The sequence below is a fragment of the Mustela nigripes genome, chromosome 15 (genome assembly GCF_022355385.1).
Source record: "Mustela nigripes isolate SB6536 chromosome 15, MUSNIG.SB6536, whole genome shotgun sequence".
In the NCBI taxonomy this organism is placed as follows: domain Eukaryota; kingdom Metazoa; phylum Chordata; class Mammalia; order Carnivora; family Mustelidae; genus Mustela; species Mustela nigripes.
In genome coordinates this window covers 54,527,447-54,549,751 of record NC_081571.1, presented here as the reverse complement: position 1 = coordinate 54,549,751, position 22,305 = coordinate 54,527,447, and the positions used below count along the sequence as shown (strand labels likewise).

At 39.6% G+C, this 22,305-nt stretch overlaps 1 protein-coding gene across 7 annotated transcripts in view; it reads left to right on the top strand.

Annotated features, from left to right (window-relative positions):
- The window catches only part of MYCBP2 (MYC binding protein 2), a 272,910-nt gene extending 261,282 nt beyond the window's left edge, over positions 1-11,628 (top strand). For all 7 annotated transcript variants that reach the window (XM_059377903.1, XM_059377906.1, XM_059377905.1 and 4 more), the window contains 5 exons: positions 508-615; positions 1,853-2,062; positions 4,709-4,816; positions 5,470-5,635; positions 10,797-11,628. In XM_059377903.1, the coding sequence (XP_059233886.1) occupies positions 508-615; positions 1,853-2,062; positions 4,709-4,816; positions 5,470-5,635; positions 10,797-10,912 (708 nt within the window). In that variant the 3' untranslated portion in view covers positions 10,913-11,628. The remainder of the gene's footprint in view (positions 1-507; positions 616-1,852; positions 2,063-4,708; positions 4,817-5,469; positions 5,636-10,796) is intronic.
- The last annotated feature ends 10,677 nt before the right edge of the window (positions 11,629-22,305 follow it).

The window sequence follows — 22,305 nt, the reverse complement described above, 5'->3', positions numbered from 1 at the left end:
ATGGAATGGTATCACTGTGTGATTGGTGTATACATAGTAGTACACACCTATCCATACATAATGTATATGCCTACATCTATAATATTAATGATATTATTGAAGTTACTGTTTGCTAAATATATCTTTTTAAATTTGACCACTGGTTTATATTTTCAGTTCTTATGATTTAAATGAATAGTCTCCAAAAATAAATCTTAACTCTTTAATAAAATCAGTAGTTCCTTCCTTCTATGAAATACAGAAGGGAATAATTTTAAATTGCTCCCTAATCTAACTTACTCTTTATAAGGTGGCATTAATATGCAAGTGGTAATAAATTGGAACAAGCTAAAGACCTAGTTAATGATATTTCATGAGTAACAGAAATCGGCGCAAATTCATTTTCCTAAACTTGATTTTTCTCTTATCTGCTTTAACTAGCACCTTCATTGAATAATCTGCCATTTATTCAAGCACATATCATTATCACATTTGCTTATATCCCTCTCTTTTTTTTTTTAATTTAAGCTGGACTGCAGTCATGTATTCCACTTACAGTGCTGCCGACGAGTTTTGGAAAACAGATGGCTTGGTCCGAGGATAACATTTGGATTTATATCTTGTCCCATTTGCAAGGTATGGAGAGATTCAGAAATTATCTACTTTCTATCTATTTTTATTTTTATCTTTATCTTCATCTTTTAGAATAAATGCTTCCACATCTCTTGGTGTCCTTCCCAGTTTACTTTTTCCTCCCAGCCCCCATCAGTTTCTACCCTTTTCATCCAGGTGATGCCAGAGAATATTGTAAGATCCCTCTGTTTGTTATAATGCATTTCAAAATGGTGAGTGTCAATTAAAAGCTGATTAAATGGAGTTAAACATACTGTATCAGAAAATTCATTTAGATAACACGCATTAAAGGCGGTTTGTCACCACTTTTAGACCCTTCAGAGTTCAGATTGTGTAACATGACAACGGATGACTACCAAAATGTATGAGCCTGTGATGCTTGTAGACTCTGACACCTGCCATTCAAGATGAAGTCTGGGTTTTCATCATTAAAGATGAAGCCTGAAAAAACCAGTTTCTTTTAGAATCTTAGGTAAAATAAGGAAAAATTATTGACATTTTGCCACATCTCTTTAAAGATAGTAAGCAAAATGACCACTTATTTTGGCAAGCCAGTGATGATTAATTTAAAAAAAAAAAAAAAAAAAAAAAAAAAAACCTTTGTTTAAGATTGTGATTGACCTTGCCTTCTCAATTCATTCTTCATTTCTTTTTGTTCTCTTAAGCTCTCTCTATTTCCAACAGACGTGCAGACTGGTATAAAAGGGTTTAACATAGAAAGACAGCACAGTCATTGCTTAGTTAGATGGAGGAACAATCAATAGGATTGTAGTAATTTGCTTTCTCTTCTCATGTGGTGCCACAAAGAAAGGTCACATTTAGGAAATGATATATGAACATATAGAAAATACTACCTCCTCATTGCTGTTACCTGGCGTCTACCCAGCCCCAAGGAACCACACAGAGGGAGTATGTCTTATTTGTGGCAGCAAGGCAAACTTTTATTCCCAGAAGAGCTAAGGCAACCAGAGGTAACATTTCAGATTCAGGAAATATGAAGCTAATGAAACAGAATTTTCGTGCTATATGTCCCATTTTCCCCTATTGTCCCTGATCTTAGAAAAATACAGGCTTATGAGGATTTTACAGATTTATTTCTAACCGGCATTTTATTGAGAAAACATTCACTCTCTGGTGATCTCCTGGCATAGTGCTTATTAGTCTTAGGTACCCACTTAAATATTTATTGGATTCATAGATAAATGATTTTGCTAAGGAATGTTTATTTTTTAAATTTCAGAACAAAATAAATCATATAGTATTAAAAGACCTGCTTGATCCAATAAAAGAACTCTATGAGGATGTCAGAAGAAAAGCCTTAATGAGATTGGAATATGAAGGTTTGCATAAGAGTGAAGCTATCACAACTCCTGGTGTGAGATTTTATAATGACCCAGCTGGCTATGCCATGAACAGATATGCATATTATGTCTGCTACAAATGCAGAAAGGTATGCTATAAATTAAACTAGGAATTTTTAAGAACTGGAGATTACTTATGTGATTCAGATTCTGACCTGAATTGTATAATGATATCTAATTCTTACATCTTAAGTCTGAAATTAAAAATCAAAAAGCTTGATACTACATTTGAAGTTGAATTCTTTTTTTACTTAATTTGTTTGGGTTTTTCTTTTCTCTTTTTTTTTTTTTCTTACCTTTACATACTATTTCCAAATCATGCTCTGTTGCTCTACCCAAGCTGCTTGACATCAGTAATCTCCTGCTAGGCAAACCATTTGATTCTTAAATAAACGTCTCCTACTTCACTCTTTTCACCATTTTCTCATTAAAATTCCTTGGCTTCCGGGATAGTACTCATGATATCCTTCCATTCTGGTTGGTTGTCTTTAACTCCTTTTCATTCACCTCCTCATTACATATTTAGTTTCTTAGCACTGTGTTCATGCCTAATAATAACCTCCTTACCTTTGCTGAGCTCCTGTATATCCACGTCTTTGCCAAACATCTGTACCATTCTTCCAAAATTTTTGAGATTTAGATCAAAATATTTAACTGCTTTCCACACATTTGAATTTCTCACAAATCTCTCTGAGTTCTTTTTTTCTGTTACATCTTCCGTAACCCTAATCATTTTCTTTGGTAGTTATAGTAGCCTTCTTATTCAGCCCATTGTGTGGAGCCCGTACCCCTTCCATTCCATCCTTTACACTTCTATCGCTGCTAGTAGATGAATATTTCACAACCTCAGGTCTGATGTGTCATTTTTCTGCTTCTGATCCTGTGTAGCACCTGTCCACATCTATAGTCTCATTTCCCAAAATGCTACCATTTGTGCCCCATACTACAAAATACTGAGCAGCCTACAATTGCCCAAACTCATGCCATTGCATAGGCTATTCCTCTTTATGGAATGCTCTTCCCTACTCCTCCCCTGCATTTTATCTGACCTGACACCCACCCAAAGTGACATGCTCATATGCAGAGCTAAATCTGTCTAATCACACTTCCGTTTCACCTGCTCTGTAATGTCCCCACACTTCCACTCTGCTATCACGACGTTGATCTCTTGCATACCTTCTTTGTAGAACTCCGTATTTTGCATTATGATTACTGATTCACTTGTCTCTGTATCACTTGATAAGTCCTGTGAGAACAAAGACAGTGGTTTTCATTTCTGTTTCTCCAGTACTTGACATTAGGTTAGTTAGAGAATGAATAAATGATTGAAGCAATCTGTAAATGAAAAGTACGTAGTCTCCCAATGTAACGAAAAGAAAATACAATTAATGAATGGAAGGCTGAAGAGGTGGAAAGGCAGATAAATATACATACATTCAAGGCAAGACTAATAGTTAATTCATTACCACAGGGATGACAGTCCAATTTCTAGGAAGCTAAGCAGGGAATCTGGAAAAGAGAAACAGCTAAAATAAACAGTAGACCTCAGGACAAATGAAACACTTCTGAGGCCAGATTTAGCTGGTGGATAACCATTTATAACCTCTTTATCAATGGAGCCTGTCTTTTGACCTGTTTTTCTGGTGCAGATAATAGATTTATATTGACTCATCTTGTTTATCCTCAAGTATGGACATGGCTGTGGGACAAGTTGTCCATGCAGATTGCCCCAATTATAATTGGCCTCATTTATTTTGTGTCCAGAGAAAATACAGATAAACCATCCACCAACATCATTTCATTTATCAAGTATGTATATTGGATACTGCTGAGTTCTTTATACAGTGTAGCTTTATAAATATGAGCAATCTTCTAAGCAATCACCAAATTTCTCTTCCCTTCTTTTTTTAAGTAATCTCTATGCCCAACATGGGGCTTGAACTCAAAACCCCAAGATTCAGAGTCCTGTGCTGTACTGACTAAGCCAGCCAGGCACCCCTTTGTTTTCCTTTTTAAAAATTTTTGTATGATCAAAATTGATTTTTTTTCTGTCCCATTAGCCCCAGGATTCTAATTGTGTACTAATATTTTTTTTAGGCATATTTTTTGTACTACAGTGTTAAAATTCAGAATTTTTTTTTTTTTTTTTAGGATTTTATTTATTTATTTGACAGACAGAGATCACAAGTAAACAGAGAGGCAGGCAGAGGTGGGGGTGGGGGCAGCAGGCTCCCTGCTGAGCAGAGAGCCCTATGCAGGGCTCAATCCCAGGACCCTGAGCTGAAAGCAGAGGCTCAACCCACTGAGCCACCCAGGCACCCCTAAAATTCAGAAATTCCTTGAGCATATTTATCAGACCAGTAGGAGGAAACATTTACTACTTCAAAATGAGAAAAATTACTGAAACTTTGCTCTGAAAAAGCAGTTTCTCATCATTACTTAATATCTTATCCTTGATATTTATTTGGGATATTATACATTCTCTCGTTATTTTGGTTTGACAGTACAGTGTTTGAACTTCCTACTATAAGCATGAGTTTATTCCAAAATTAAAGCTGATTTATTTCATACCCTGATCCACCTATACAGGCATCTACTTGGCATTGCAAGGGAGTATTTAATAGATAATAGTATTTTCTAAGACTTTTGATCTTACTTTCACTATGCTCATACTGTATCTCCCATAGCAAGGTTGTCTTTTTTCCTGCTATAATCTAATTGTGTTCTCTTCATAGGCATATTTTGGTGGCGAAGCTCGTTGCGATGCTGAGGCTGGTCAAGGGGATGATTATGATCCCAGAGAGCTCATTTGTGGTGCCTGTTCTGATGTGTCCAGGGCTCAGGTGGGCAGAACATTTTATTAGAAAGGATAGTTTAGAAATGTTAAACCTCTATTTTTTCCAAAAATAATAATATAACTAATATTGTGGGAATAGAATAGCAGGTTTTTTGCCCAGTGTTTTCTGATGTTTATACAGCAGTGTATAATTCTCCAAATTAATTCATAGATATTATTCTCTTAGATAGTATTTGCATTTTATAATTTTTGTCCTCCATGCAATAGTCACCATATTTCAACAAGTAATAAATTTCCTTAGTTCATTTTCTTAAACCTACAGCCACAGTTTTAGGTTTACCTCACTCCAATCTTCGAAATCTTCACAATGTAGCTGTGAGACTGAGAGATAAATGAAATATCAACTATTCAGTTTGTCTGACCAGGAACAAGTCACCAGGAAATTGTCTTATTTATTAAATCAGATTGGTTCTGATAGATCTGAGATGAGAATTTGGGGCTTTCTCTGTACCCTTTGGACAAAGCCACACATTTATTCATTAATTTTTTCATGTATCTATCACCAGTTTTTCAGTCAGTTTTGAGAGTTATGTGTACTCAGAAAATATGAATCACTGAGCTATATATACATGACTATCTTAAGTGTAATTGAAATAGACTTGCTATACTCTTGTGTCTATGTATTTTCTTTTGTTATAGATGTGTCCAAAACATGGCACAGACTTTTTGGAATATAAATGTCGCTACTGCTGTTCAGTGGCTGTTTTTTTCTGTTTTGGAACAACACATTTCTGTAATGCTTGTCATGATGACTTTCAAAGAATGACTAGCATTCCCAAGGAAGAACTACCACACTGTCCTGCAGGTATGCTTTTAATATTTTTAAGTGATTGTGATGTATATACTTTCTGGTTTAATGATCACATGGTAGCTATTCCAAGTGGCAGAAACCCAATTCAAACTAGCCTGAAGAATCAGGGAATTTCTTGGCCCTTGTAAGCTTCTGACATTCTGAGTGAAGTAGAAAAAACACCATGGTGATGATAGGTCAGAAGTTGTAATGGAGACAGTTGCCTGAGAAGAAGAAGGAAAATCAGCTAAAGATTAGTGAAAGAATCACTCTTTGGCACTAAAGGGCCATGTAAAGTTTGAAGTTACGAATTGATAATATAACCATTTTAAAAGATTTCTGTGATTTTTTTGTTTTTTTGTTTTTTTTTTTTTTTGAGAAGTCTGGAACCAGTGCCATGAAATGAACAAGTGATTTGAACTTGATTTGATCTAGAATGGCTGGGAATTGGCAGTGCAGTGAGCATCAGAAAGCCAAGGGGCTAAGCCACTGAGAATACAGGACAAATGATTGTGTATGGAGGTTGGGCTGAAAAAAATAAGAATATGAAACCAAAAGAAACTGAAAACATTGCAAGAGATTAGGAGCCTGATGGTTCCAATGAGGTGAGAAGGGAGAGAAGTGGAAGGTAGAGTAAATGTGACCATACAGGAGAATTTTACATGAGGTATATCTGAAATTGGTGAAAATACACACAAAAGTACTTACAGCACAATACCCAATTTTGTTAAGGCTGGGAAACACACTCTCCTCCACTGCTTATCAGAGTGCAGATGCTAGAAACCTATAGAGAAAGCCGTTTGATTGTGCCTCTCAAAATTGCAAACACATCTACCCTTCAACGGGTCCCATTTCTGGCGATATACGTACATATGTGAAGTAAATAAAAAAGGCAAATGTGCAAGCCTATTGCTTATAGTAACAAAAATTTGTAAACAATTCAAGTATCCAGGAGGTGGGTGGTTAAATACTATGTACTGTGCACCATCAAAAAGAGGAAATAATGATGAAAATGGAGTTTCTGTGTACTGATCTGGGAAGATGTAGAGGAGACTGTTACATGAAAAATCAAGTTACAGAACAGGGTATATAGTATACAGTCTTGTAAGGAAAGGGGAAATGAAAATATATACTTACATTTGTTTATATGTGCATTAACTACTGGAACAATACACTAGAAGTTAATAAAATTAATTAGCTATGGGGAAAAACCAGGAAGATGGGTAGAAATGGGGGGGAGGGGATTACGAATTGATAATATAACTATTTTAAAGGATTTCTGTGATTTTGGGGTTTTTTTTTTTAATTTTTTCTTTTTATTTTTAAACCATGAGAAATATATTATCCAGAAAGAATAAGTAGAGTTGTTTTGTTTTGTTTTGTTCTGTTTTGTTTTGTTTTAGTATGGCTACTTCTGTTTCTTCATGTCAAAAATAAATTGTTACACTGTTCCCCTTCTAAAAAAAATTTTTTTTTATTTAAGGAGATGTGATAGACTTTGAAAGAAGCAAGATCAGAATAATGAGAGGCTAGGTCTTTAGGATAATGGCCTAAATAAAGATGTGAACCTAATAGCAGGAGAAGGGTGGTAAGCAGATGAAGGGAGTGAGATGGGGCAGCGTTTAGATTGGGTTAGCTTGGGTGGGGGGTGGGGTGTTGCTACTGAATGAAAGTTTTAAGTTAGTGGTCTAGAAGTAAAGGGGAACCAGGGGAGTCAGTCTTCCTCCCTGGCCTTTATGACATAGAGGAGCTCAAGAGATCAGCAATTTATAGTTGAGGAAGTTTAGAGGCCAGCAATATCATCAGGGAAAGTCCACATTTTACTTAATGAAAGAAAGTTTCTTCTGTGTTCAGAAACGAAGACAAAACAACAACCAAACACTGAAAGTGATCAGATTAGCTAGAACTAAAATGGATATTGTGGAGAGGTGGGATCCTCACTGAGAGGTTCTAGACAAGGCAAGGCCTCCCCTCGCAATTCACACGATCACACCAGTCAGCCAACACAGGGACCTCACCCTGGCAACAGCTGTTAACCAGAGGAATGAGGCAGGAAAGGATTTAGAGAGATGGCAGAAAGAAAGAATGGACATCTATCTTGGGCATTTTCACATCTAGTTTTTTTCTTCATTTCTTTTTTAAGATTTTATTTATTCATTTATTTGTCAGAGAGCACACAGCTGTGGAAGCTGCAGGCAGTGAGAGAAGCTGGCTTTCCGCCGAGCAAGGAGCCCAGTTAACTGACTGAGGCACCCATGTGCCCCTCACATGTATTTTCTTCCATAGTTTTTATGACCTATAAGGTAGATGGTGTTATCCCCACCCTCAGAGATGGAAGGTTCAGGGCTCAAGAGGAGGTTCAGTAGCTGGCCTAACGTTCAGACTGAGGCATGCTGTCCAGCCTCTTGCTGGATCATTCATGTATTTGCTTACCATTCATATATTTACACTGATTTACTCTAATTCATCCATTCCTTCAGAGACTAGAATAGAATTAATGCAGACCCCACAATGAAATCAGCAGGGAAAACGGCCATGCATTTTACCTAGAAGGACAGAGGATTGATTCTCTAAGCACGGTCAACCCACTAATTCCAATTTTTAATATGTGGATGAGGACAAGAGTCCAAATTAAAGTAGATAATTCCTCTATTACTTTCTAAAATATTTACTAATTACCTTTTTTGTGCCAGGATACTTAACCTTCACAGCTTCCTTTGAGTTAAATATTGCTGTGCCTATTTTAAAGATGAGGGACCTAAGAATCAAGAAAGATTAAGTTAACTTTGCCTCAGTTTGCCTATCTGCAAAGTGGGGACAATAGTTCCTGCCTCTGACTGGTACAAAATTGAGTTGATATACTAGACCAGAGCCTCAGTAGTAAGCATGCAGATGTCTGCAGGTATGTTTTCTTTTGTTTTTACCTTTACTACTATAATTTTTCACCATCATGATTAGATTATGAACTCCTTGAAGATAGGGGCCATGTACTGTTAGTTTTTACATCCCAAGGACCTGCTATAACACCGTTCAAACATTGGGCACCAGGTAAATGCTGTTGAATAAATGGCCCTTTGTTTTGTCCCAGAAAAAAAACAAGAACTGCAGTGTGCAGGAACCATCGTTGATGGTGTCATGCACTTAAGTCAGAAAAATACAGGTTTTTATACATTTTTTATTCTTATTTTTTATTTTTCTATTTATTTAAATTAAGTTAATTAACATAATTAATAATACATTAACAATGTATTTTTTTTAATTTATTTATTTGACAGAGAGACATCACAAGTAGGCAGAGAGGCAGGCACAGAGAGAGAGAGAGAGGAGGAAGCAAGCTCTCTGCTGAGCAGAGAGCCCGATGCGGGACTCGATCCCAGTACCCCGAGATCATGACCTGAGCCGAAGGCAGTAGCTTAACCCACTGAGCCACCCAGGCGCCCTTAACAATGTATTAGTTTCAGGGGTAAAGTTTAGTGATTCGTCAGTTTTATTATCGCATGCCCTCCTTACTGTCCATTTTTAAGCTTCATCTATTTGATTATTATTAATTTATATCTTCCCCAAAATGCTTCTTCCAGATCGTTAAATTTTATATTATTTTACCATTCATATATTTACAATGATTTTCATTTTTCTACTAATCTCCCTTCAGATACTTTTAAAAATAACAGTCTTTAATAATCAGTCTTCCCATTCATCAGTATGTGCTTTTTTTTCAGAGAGATAGAAGGGTAACATGGCTTATTCACACTTAAATTTGCTCTTACTTGGAGAAAAACATTTTATCCAAAGTTTCCATATTCTCTCATCCAGAATAATTTTCTGTTTAACTGAACTGATGGGTTTTCATGACCATTTTTGTTCATCGCTCTTTGCTGTAAAATGATGTATCTAATGCTCAGCATCAGTCATCATCAGGGAAACGCGTCAGAACCACAGTGAGGTGTCACCTCACACCCGTCAGGATGGCTAGAACCAAAAAGACAAGAAATAACAAGTGCACTAAAAAGAACACTCGTACACTGTTGGTGGGAATGCAAACTGATGCAACCACTGTGGAAAACAATATGGAGGTTCCTCAAAAAATTAAAAATAGAAATACCAGGGCCTCCCGGGTGGCTCAGTCAGTTAAACCTCTGAGTCTTGATCTCAGCTCAGGTCTTGATCTCAGGTTCATGAGTTCAAGCCCCATTTTGGACTCCATGGGCTGGACATGGAGCCTACTTAAAAAAGTAAATAAATAAAAATAGAAACATCATATGATCTAGTGATACCATTACTGGGTATTTACCCAAAGAAAATTAAAACACTAATTCAAAAAGATATATGCACCCATATGTATACTGTGGCATTATTTACAATAGCCAGGATACAGAAGCAACCTCCGTGTCCATTGGTAGATAAATGGATAAAGAAGACGTGGTATGTGTACACACACACTGGAATGTTACACAGCCATAAAAAGAATGAGGTCTTGCCATCTGTGAGAACGTGGATGGACCTAGAAGGTATTATGCTAAGTGGAGTAAGTCAGAGAAAGACAAATACTAAAAAACAAAGCAAAAAAGCAGAAACAGACCCATAAAAACAGAGAACAAACTGATAGTTCCAGAATGGGGGAAGCACGAAATGGGTAAAGCAGGAGTGGGAGATGCAGGCTTCTAGTTATGGAATAAGTCATGGGGGTGAAAGGAACAGCATAGAAAATATGGTCAGGGGTATTAGAACAGCTTTGTAGGTGACAGAGGGTAGTTACACTTGTGGTGAGCATAGCATAGTGTTTAGATTCTGCAGAATCATTATATTATACACCTGAAGCTGAAGCATTGTGTGTCAACTATACTTCAATTTAAAAAATAAAAAATTTTTAGATGATGTATCTCACTCATTCACAAATAGAATAAGATCTATGGCTCATAAGGGTTATTTCTAAGGAGGATGTTGTGGATAAGGGATTCTGTCCCTTCTCTGTTGTATATACCTGGTATGTTGAATTTTTTATGGCAAATGTTTTTACTTTTGTAGTTGGAAAATTAATTTTTAAATTTTATATTTGTATAATCATAGCCATATTATTTCTTTGAATAAATTATTGGTGATTTATATTTACATTAGGTTTCTATGTATGTGGGGTTTTTTTCAGTTATATTCTTTGCCTCCTTCAAAATTTATACAGGTCCCAAAGGCAAACAATTAGAAGGAACTGAATGTCCGCTCCATGTTGTTCATCCACCCACTGGGGAAGAATTTGCTCTGGGTTGTGGAGTGTGCAGAAATGCTCACACTTTTTAGAACACTCAGATTCCTTTGTCTACAGAGAAAAAGTTGCCTTCATCCCCCAAGTGGATGTGGTAAAGTTTAAACTCTGCTCAGGATAAGGACGGGACCATTTTTACATCCATGAAAATGAACCATTCACAGTGCAAGAAGGATGCCAAATACCATGTACATAATTCTTGCTATGAAAATTTCCCCATTCTTTTGGTTTATCTTCTTTTGAACCAAGACATCAAACTTGTGAGGTGTTTGCATGTGGCCATTACCGTCATTGGCCTGTGAAGCATTGAACATTTATAGATAATTGATATAAAAGAATCACCATGCCCATGGACTAAGAATGATGCTGGCTTTCAAGCAAAAAAGAAAAATAATCATTGTTTATTGTATACTGCCTTTTTGTAATCCTGTATAATTGCATCACGGGTGGGGATGAAAAAAGGAATATTCTGGTTTATTTCCTAGACTGTTATTTAAAAAAAAAATTGTGTTAGGCCTGGCATATAAATGTAATAAGTATCACACTGTATATAAAGATATCAATGTTTGTCCTGTATAAGAATTACTAAATTACAAATGCAGTTTCATTTAAACTTCTAGGTTACATTGAGCCTGAAATTTTAATGAAGTGCAATACGGAGTGTGCCTCATTATCTTGCAGCTGTAAACATATTGGAATGTACATGTCAATAAACCACTGTACATTTTTATACAGTGATAAAGTCTGACAACTGTGTGAGCTATTGCTTCAGAACAAAATGTAAATACCTCTAAGATCTAAAAATCTATCCAAATTCACTAACAAAGCACAAAGATGACTTTCATAACTCATAGGGAAAAGAAGAATAGCATTGAAGTACATTTTGGAATCCTAAACACTGGGAAGAACATATAAATATGTATGTTAGTGAACAAACATATGCCAAAGACAGGAAAAGAAAACATTTAGGAAATTGGCCAACTCCCATCATATTAACCAGGCCCTTATTAAACTTTTATAAAGTAATCAACAAAATCACTCTGTTTCCCAGAGGACCCAACTGACTGACACAGGAGGATAATACATTTTAAATGACTTATGTATGGTGTCTTCGTTTCACAAATTGTGCAAGGTAGCTTAGAGGAAATTCAGAGACTACAAAAGATAAATGCTCAAGGGAGTAACAGTGAAGAAAAATTATGAAAAGAAATCCCAGGGGGCGTCTGGGTGGTTCAGTGGATTAAAGCCTCTGCCTTCAGCTCAGGTCATGATTCCAGGGTCCTGGGATCGAGCCCCTCATTGGGCTCCCTGCTCAGCAGAAATCCTGCTTCACCCCGCCCCCAAGCCTGCCTCTCTGCCTACTTGTCATCTCTGTCTGTCAAATAAATAAAATCTTAAAAAAAAAAAAAAAATCCCAGGTTAGAGATGAGTGTCCAGTAAGTAACCATACAGTCTTGCATAGTTCGTGGAGAACAGGCAGGCCATCAGCTTGAGATAAGTTTCTTAGCTAACAAAGCAAGGCAGGGAACATGTTCACGTGCAACTTACAATGGCCATTTTTCCACAAAAAAGCGAAAAGAGCAGGTGTTGAACCTAGTCTTGAAGGATGGATAAATTTTGACAAGCAAAAGTAGGAAAGAGCATCCCGGGGAGAGACTATGGTAAGAACTAAAGCAATGACCTGTTCCTCTGAGGTGGAAATAAGCTGTTTTGCTTTATTAATTCATTTATAAATATTTGAGTGCCATTCTATACCTACAGTTGACAGTACATACTCACAAGGATGGGAGCTGGGCTCCCAACTCCTTACGAACCATGATTTACACATGAAAGGTACCTGATGAACATGAGTTGGTAAGTCGATGCAATGTGCTGTGCCAAGTGCCAAGGATAAGACATTCATAGACACTTACAAAAATGTGTGAGTAATGCTGTTAGGAACTAGAATCAAGGTTTCCTAAAAATAAGAACATTTGTTTTTAACTTAACAGTTAAGTGTCTGACTTTGGCTCAGTTCATGATCTCGGGGTCCTGGGATGGAACCCCACATGGAGCCCCTGTTATCAGGCTCTGTGCTCAGTGGGGAGTCTGCTTTTCCCTCTCCCTCTGTCCCCTCTGCTTGTGCTCCCTCTCACTCTCTCAATCTCTCTCTCAAGTTAATAAATAAAAATCTTAAAAAAAAAAAAAAAGTTGTGGAGGGTGCCTCAGTGGGTTAAGCCTCTGCCTTTGGCTCAGGTCATCATCTCAGGGTCCTGGGATTGAGCCCCATATCCAGGCTCTTCGTTCGGCAGGGAGGCTACGTCCCCCCCCCGCCTGCCTGCCTCTCTGCCTACTTGTGATCTCTCTCTGTGTGTCAAATAAATAAATAAAATCTTTTTTTAAAAAAACTGTGGAGAGCTTAGAGGAACCAAACCCTGCATTACTGCACAGTGGAGGGTGTGGCAGGTGAATGACAGCCTTCCAAAGACGCCCACGTCCCAACCCCCAGGAGGTGCGAATATATGCTGCCTTGTGTGGCAAAAGGGACTTTGCAGATGTGATGAAGGGTGTAGACCCAGAGATTGGAAGATTGTCCTGGATTAATCTAGGAGGCCCTATGTAATCATAAGATTCCTAATATGGGAAAAAGGAGGCAGGGAGATCAAAGCCAGAGGAGAGGTGGGAACAGCAGCAGAGTCCAGAGATAGAGGCTGGAAGATCCTCCACTGTTTGGCTGTGAAGACAGTGGCAGGGACCAGCAACCAGGGAGTGCAAGCAGCCTGTAGATGCTGAGACAGGGAAGGAAACATTTTCTGAGAGAGCCCCTAGAGGGAAGGCTTCTCTACCAACGCTTTGATTTTAGCCTACCTGGACTTCTGAACTCTAGCACTGCATACATTAATAAGTCTGTCTTGTTTTAAACCACTAAGTCTGGGGTAATTTCTTACGGCAGCAGCAGAACACAAATACAAGGGGCTTCGTGCATGTGATCACACTTCCGTCTTCCACAAACCTACGCACAACTGCTTGCCTTTTGCAGATGAGGCAACTGAGTCTCGTGGAGGCTAAAAAGTACCCCGGGGCGGGATGGGCAGGGGGAAGGGGATGCCTGGGTGACTCTGTTGGTTGGGCAAATGCCTTCAGTTCAGGTCATGGTCCCGGAGTCCTAGAATCAAGTCCCACATCGGGCTCCCAGCTCCGTGGGGAGTCTGCTTCTCCTCTGACGTACTCCCCTCTCATGCTCTCTCTCTCTCCCTCTCTCTCTCCAATGAATAAATAAAATCTTAAAAAAAAAAAAAAAGTAGCCCAAGGTTTTGCAAAGACAGTACTAAAAGACAAAGAATCGAAAATATCTGAATTATTTTTTTTTAAGATTTTATTTATTTATTTGACAGAGATCACAAGTAGGCAGAGAGGCAGGCAGAGAGAGAGAGAGGAGGAAGCAGGCTCCCCGCTGAGCAGAGAGCCTGACGCAGGGCTAGATCCCAGGACCCCGGGATCGTGACTGGAGTGGAAGGCAGAGGTCTTAACCCACTGAGCCACCCAGGCGCCCCCTGAATTATTTTTAAATTGCTCACATATTGAAATATAATAGTTGGGATATTCTGGGTTAAATAAAATATATTATTAAAATTAATTTTACCTGTTCCTATTTACTTTTTTTTTTTTTTTTTGGAGAGAAAGAGAGAGAGACACAATGTGAAGTGAGGGTAGGAAGGGCAGGGGGAGAGGGAGAGAGAGAATCTTAAGCACAGAGTCCAACGGTGGGCTCAATCTCACCACCCTGAGATCATGACTTGAACTGAAATTAAGAGTCAGATGCTTAACTGACTGAGACACCAGGTGCCTTCCCTTTTAGCTTTTTTTAAAAAATGTGCCTTCAAGAAAATGTTAAATTACACATGTGACTTGTATATATTTCTAATAAACAGTACTGACCTAGAATCTCATTCTCAACAGTTTGGTTTGGTCACCTATTTTTGGATTGTTTTTGAGCAAAGACATGTATTTTACAAAGATATGCAAGAAACAGGTCAGAAAGTGGCTTGAAGGAGAAGGTTCTCATCACGTCTTTCCTTTGAGAAGCCTGCAGTCTAATCCTCGATAAGGTTAAAATAGAGAAGATGAAATGGTTTAGTTGGACTAATCTGGCAGAGGATGGTTGTGCATAGCGGAATAACCCAGAGAAGTGGTACTACTGAGACATGACACCATGGAGGAGTGGGTGTCCTCACCAGTGAGGCTAATTAGAACCAGTCATAATAATAGCAGAGATGTAGCTAACGTTTCCTGGGCATTTACTGTACGCCTGCAACCGACCTATAGGCTTTACATGCATTAACTTCATTTAGATCTAATGATGACTCTGTGTAGTAAGTGATATTGCTATTATTGTTATTATTGTTCCCACTTTACAGATGAAGAAACTGAAGCACAGACAACTCTAAGTAGCTTGTCCAAGCTTGCATATCCAGTAAAGGCAGAACCAGAATCTTTAGAAATCTACCTGCCCCTCAGGGAAGTACCACAGGCATCTTTCTCATAGTAAGATCTGTGGATAATCTGTCAGCTTGCATGGCAGGAAGAAGAGGCAATCACTCATGTTCCTGTGACTCCATCCAAGCCAAGCCCATCTCCAGCTCCACTGTCCCTGCATAACTAGGCAGGGTTCGTGGTTCATGAACTTGGTTCATGTAAGCTATGGAGTCTCTGACTTATAGTCTCTGATGCCACATCCCAGTCCCACTTCTGGACATCGGACACAGTGAGACCAAATTCCACTGTCACCTTTCAGTTGAAAAGAAACATCATTTGAGACCCAAGGAAGAAAACTTCCAGGTCAGGTTTGCAGGGTAAGGAGTTTTGGTTATGAGCAAAAGAAGACAAATTCAAAATAACTTCAGTAAACAAAAACCAAGCAAAACAGATGCAATTGTTGGGATACCTCCAGGCTTTGGTAATAGAGTAGAACCAGGGCTGGGGGCTCTGGCGGTGTCTCTCCTTTAGGTCCCCTCTCTGCCTCTATTTTCTTCTTCTTTCTCACTGCGGAGCACCTGTTATTACTTTCCAGACCATGTGGTAGGAAGTGACTACCTACTGCTCCTGAGTCTAGATGCTACAAGTCCAAGCACTCAAGGAAGCAACTTTCTTTCCTTCAGAATTAATTCAAAATTCCTTGGGGACAGACTGTCTTAGACTGAATGGAAAGGGGCAAGGTTCGTGAGCTCCAGGAAGCTGAGACTAAAACCAAGTAGATGGGGAAGTGCTCCCCACCACCCCCGCCAAAGAGATGCTAGGTAGACAATTGAACAGGTATCCACTACAGATGCCCTAACAGACTTCAGTCCTTTCTAGAAATGACTTTCTAGATGAAAGTCTAGATGACTTTCTAGTTATGATTCTGGATCTTACTAACTCCTGGCATTGTGCTTTTCTTGCCACTTGGATAGTTTGCCTGCCTCCCTTCTGCCAAACTCCATTACTTTCTTCAAGATTTGATTCAAAACTGACCGTGCTCAATGAATGAGCTCTCCCTGCCCATTACTATTCTCTCTCATGCCCTCCGCACCTTTGTATACAGTGTTAATCTTATTATTAGGAACTTTTTCATACAAGGGTTTTGTATGAAATAAGTGTTGTACAAGCATTTTCTAATCTCCCTGGTGGATGTTCTACCTCTAGACAGCTGTGGAAGGACAGAAACCTTGTTCTTTTTCTTTGCAACCACCAAGCTTCTTGTAGACAGTGGAGGAGAAAAAGGAGAAGAGGAAGAAGGAAGAGGAGGAAGAGAGAAGAAGGAAGAAGAAGAGGATGAGGAGGAAGTAGAAGATATAGACGAGGTGAAGGAGAATAAGGAAGAGGAGGACCACAGTGGCTGCACTAGTTTCTCCTGGGTTCTACTAACAGATTCCCTGTTTTCTGTGAGAAGGTTTCCCATTCCTTATGGGCCTTGTGAAATTGGTGAGTCATAAATGCACAGAGTTCTTTGTATAATTTGCGTCCTCTGGCCCATAAGCAAACTCACTTATGACTGTCTTCTTGTCACCATCCTACTCACATGTTAAGATTCTCCTCTCCCCTGCAACATCTAACTGCACAGCTATTCCCCAGGACAGATTTATTTTAACCACAACATGGCTCAAGTCCAGGCACTGCTGCTCTGTGTAATATGAACATAAGCCCTGTCCTGTCCTGTTCTTTCATTCTTCAGAGAAACATTTACTGAGCCAGGAACTGTGGTAGGGGCCTAGAATCTGTGAACAAAACAGACTGAGATTCTCATTTTCCTAGGTCTTATATTCTAGTCAGGGAGGCAGACATTAAACAATAGACATACAGGGAGCCTGGGTGGCTCAGTGGGTTAAACTTCTGCCTTCAGCTCAGGTGTTCTGAGGGTTCTGGGATCGAGCTCTGCATCAGGCTTCCTGTTCAGTGGAGAGCCTGTTTCTCCCTCTACCCCCTCTCCCTGCTCATACTCTCTCTCTCAAATAAATAAATAAAATCTTAAAAACAAAAAAACATGGCCTGAGCCAAAGACAGACACTTAGCTGGCTGAGCGACCCAGGAACCCTGAGGCGGGGAGAGAGAGAAAGAGAGAGAGAGAGAATCCTAAGTAGGCTTCATGTTCAGCACAGAACCTGAAAGAGGGCTCAATGTCATGACCCTGAGATTATGACTTGAGCTGAAATCAAGAGTCAGATGCTTAACTGACTGAGCCACCCAGGCCCCCCAAGGAATAATTATTTTATTTTATTTTATTTTAAAGATTTTATTTATTTATTTGACAGACAGAGATCACCAGTAGGCAGAGAGACAGGCAGAGAGAGAGAGAGGAGAAAGCAGGCTCCCTGCTGAGCAGAGAGCCCAATGCGGGGCTCAATCCCAGGACCCTGAGATCATGACCTGAGCCGTATGCAGAGGCTTTAACCCACTGAGCCACCCAGGCGCCCCAGGAATAATTATTTTAAAATTAGATGAATATGAAAAGCAAATGAGAAATTTGGGGAATGGGATTTTCAATTTCAGTTTATAGTTGGTATAAACTCTAGATTGGAGGCAAAGAGAAAATCAGTAAGTTAGAAGATAATATGTAATGTGGCAAAGAGAAACAAAGAGAGAAAATATGAAAGGGCAGTTAAAAGACATAGAAAATGAATTGAGAGGAGTGAACATGCAGCCCATGTGACCAAAGGGAAGGACTGAAGGGAAAGAACTATCTGAAGAGACAGCGTCTTATAGGGGATGGGAGATGAGTTTGCAGAAGAAGTTGTAAACCATGGTGCACCTGGGTGGCTCAGTCAGTTAAGCGTCTGCCTTTGGCTCAGGTCGTGATCCCAGAATCCCAGGATCAAGCCCCACTTTGGGCTCTTTGCTCAGTGGGAACCCGCTTCTCTCGCTCCCTGCTGCCCCTCTGCTTGTAGTCTCCCTCTGTCAGATAAATAAACAAAATATTTTCAAAAATAATAAAATAATTTTAAAAAGAGAGAGAGAAGAAAGAAGTTGTAACCAGATCCCTGCATAAGGTAGGAGTTTTGAAGACCTTTATCCTTTTCAAGGAATAGCTGTCCCAGACCACAGGGAGATTAACAGTTAAGTGACATATTTTAGCTTGAGCTCTAAGTTAGGAAAAAGAAAAATTCTCTTTCTGAGAATTCATAGCCATGGGCCTGCCCTCACTCAGGTTGGAGCCTGAATTTATCCTGTCATAACCCAAGAACCCAGGAGTCAAGAAATTATGATAAAAAGTTCTCCAGGGGGCGCCTGCATGGCTCAGGGGGTTAAAGCCTCTGCCTTTGGCTCAGGGTCCTGGAATCGAGCCCCGCATCAGGCTCTCTGCTGGGCAGGGAGCCTGCCTCCCCCGCCCCTCTCTCTGCAGGCCTCTCTGCCTACTTGTGATCTCTGTCTGTCAAATAAATAAATAAAATCTTTAAAAAAAAAAAAAAGTTCTTCCAGGGTAGTAACACCCAGCACCACTTAGCAGAGGCAAACACAAAAAGCCTCTCTAGAGTGACACCCCCCCAAGCAGGCTGCACAGGATTCCTACACCTAAAGCTTCACAGAAGATGAACTCACCACCCCAAATCATAAAATACATGAATAACAGCCCACCATGAACAAACATTTACAAAAATCAAGATTAGACCCCCAATCATTCCATGCAATTAAAATGATCAAAGAAAAAAGAAAGAAAGAATTAAAAACAAAATAGAAAAAAACATCAAGAAAGATCAAGCAGATGTGAAAAGAACCAAGTGTAACTTTTAGAAACAAAAAATACAGGGAGAGGGGACGCCTGGGTGGCTCAGTTGGTTGGACAACTGCCTTCGGCTCAGGTCATGATCCTGGAGTCCTGGGGTCGAGTCCCGCATCAGACTCCCAGCTCCACGGGGAGTCTGCTTCTCTCTCTGACCTTCTCCTCGCTCATGCTCTCTCTCACTGTCTCTCTCTCAAATAAATAAATAAAATCTTAAAAAAAAAATACAGGGAGAGATTGGCTTAACAGAAGCTATACAGATCTGAAGAAAAAATTAGTGACTTGAAAGACATATCTGAGGAAATCACAAAGATTTCAATACAAAGCAATAAAGACATAAAAATATTAAATTAAGAGATAGGGAGGCAATCCTCTCATGCAGAATAATTCCAACAATTTCTGTAGACATTCCCCTCCTTCACAGAGATGGAGTATAACTGCCCAACCCTTTAGAATGACCCGTGCTTTGTGACTTCCTTCCAAACAGTACAGTACGGAAACAGAGGGGAGAAAAGTAATTTTGGAGCAGAGCAAGTTGACCTCACCCTGATGAAAGTCAACTCCAAGAGGGAATAAGTCCTTTTGACAACAGGTAGCCTTGATATGATATGATAAGAATGGTACTTTATATACTTGTGATCTTTCTCCCAAATAATCCTACCGTCAGTCCAATCATGAGAAAAACGAGACAAACCCTAATTGCAGAACACTATAGAAAACTGAATCCTAGGGCAGAACTCCTAACTGTGAAAGTCATTAAAACAAGGAATAATTACAATGGTGTGTTAGAAAGGACTCAACATAACCTAATCTATCTTAACCAGTGAGGGTCAAGGGTCAAGGGTCAAGGTGGGTGTGGAGGTGAGAAGAACCTGTCCTTGGCAGATGGGGTATACTGTAGAGAATTTAAAAACAGTAGTAATGCTGATAAATGTTGGTTTGCTTGTTATTATCACATGTATTGGCAATTCTAAACAGGGTTGGCAGTAAAAGATTCTGTGCTGGACCGAACTACTCCACAGCCACCCCCTTCCTTCCCTTTCAGTGGTACTGATCTTGACTAATACAACTGACAAATGTAAGTAAGTGTTGACTCGTTTAAAAATAAGCACAAGTTGGGGCGCCTGGGTGGCTTAGTGGGTTAAAGCCTCTGCCTTTGGCTCAGGTCATGATCCCAGAGTCCTGGGATCAAACCCCGAACCGGGCTCTCTGCTCAGCAGGGAGCCTGCCTCCTCTCTTTCTGCCTGTCTCTCTGCCTATTTGTGATTTCTGTCAGTCAAATAAATAAATTTTAAAAAATAATTTAAAAAAAAACCCACACACACAAGTTCTAAAACACAAGTTACAAAAAGGTGAAATAAAATCATGAAAAAAAAAAAAACAGTAACAGGAAAGGAGAGGGAACATTCAACAGGTGAAATGTGTCTAGATCCTTATCTTCTTTAGTGGGAGAACAGACCGTGATGAGGATTTTAAAACAGACTACGATTGGAGTATGAGAGTTTGAACGTAACACAATATATCCTAGTTATGTTTGGTGAACTGGTTTAATGTGCTTTGTCAATTATTTATACTGTTAAACTCGCTTTAAATACATGGGCCTGATTTGATTTACCTGTTTTTCTTCCACTAATAATTATCATTGCGTGTCTTATACTTCCTGTCGTCCTTCATCATTCAGTCACTGAGCAACCTAAAAAAATGCTGCCGTTCAGGTACATCCACATTATTATGTTGCTAGAGACTGATCCGTTTGACCTGAAGATCAGATAGCCAGGCCCTCAAAGAAGAACCGCTGGCATTTTCCCACAATCTTAATGTAATTTTACACCTGACTTCCAAGAGTGAATTCTGGGGACCCATAGAAGAGTAGAGTCCTGGCTAGGGACCACTGCTTCCAGGCTCTAACACATAGGTCAGATCACGGAGAAGACCTCTTGGGGTGAAAAATCACTTTCTTTTTATTTGGGGGGGGAAGCGAGAGGGACGGTGTATGATTTCAAGTCATGATTTTGTCAAGGATATTTCTAACTTTAAGAAAACACAGCATCTATGGGACGCCTGGGTGGCTCAGTTGGTTAAGCAGCTGCCTTCGGCTCAGGTCATGATCCCAGCGTCCTGGGATCGAGTCCCACATCAGGCTCCTTGCTTGGCGGGGAGCCTGCTTCTCCCTCTGCCTGTGCCTGCCATTCTGTCTGCCTGTGCTTGCTCTTTCCCCTCTCTCTCTGATAAATAAATAAAATCTTTAAAAAAAAACATTAAAAAAAAAAAAAGAAAACACAGCATCTAAAACCCCACACTTTTAAAACAAGTTAAGCAGGTAGCACTTAGACACAAAGACTCCATGACTGACTCAAGGCTTCACCTGTAGGTTATCTTTTAAATAACCATCTTCTCCTTTATACTTTCTCATTGTGTTTCAGAAAGCTGTTTACAAATTTCAGTAGTCCCATCCGACTTTATAAAGGTGTTTTTTTTTTTTTTAAGATTTTATTTATTTATTTGACAGACAGAGATCACAAGTATTCAGAGAGGCAGGCAGAGGGAGAGAGGAGGAAGCAGACTCCCCGAGGAGCAGAGAGCCCATGCGGGGCTCATCCCAGGACCCTGGGATCATGACACCAGCCGAAGTCAGAGGCCCAACCCACTGAGCCACCCAGGCGCCCCTAAAGGTGGTTTTTTTTTTTTTTTTTTTTTTTTTAACAAGTAGTAACTCTGACGACCCAAAGTGTTTTTTAGAGAAATTGGAAAATACAAATATTTTAAGTAGAAAAATCATTCGTAATCCCAACGTTAACACTGCCAACCATTCTTCCCTGATCCGCCGCAGCTTTATGGGTGATGGACACTGGGGAGGGTATGTGCTATAGTGAGTGCTGTGAACTGGCTAAGACTGACCGTTCACAGAGCTGTACCCCTCAAGCAAATGATACATCATATGTCAAACGAACAACAACACCTTCTGGACTTGTGCCGTGTGTCAGTTTTCAGAGACTGTATTTAACCCTTCGGGCTCCGCGGCGCAGGCGTGGCCTTCCCAAACCCGGCGCCGCAGCACGCAGGTGAGTCCGCTGTAATCCGTTACAGGTTATCTTTTTGCGGAGATGCAGCTGTGGAGTTGTCCCCAGCTGCGGAGACACTCCTTTCTCCCTTCCTGCTCCACCTCCCTAAACTTTCCAGTTTCAACCGCAGATA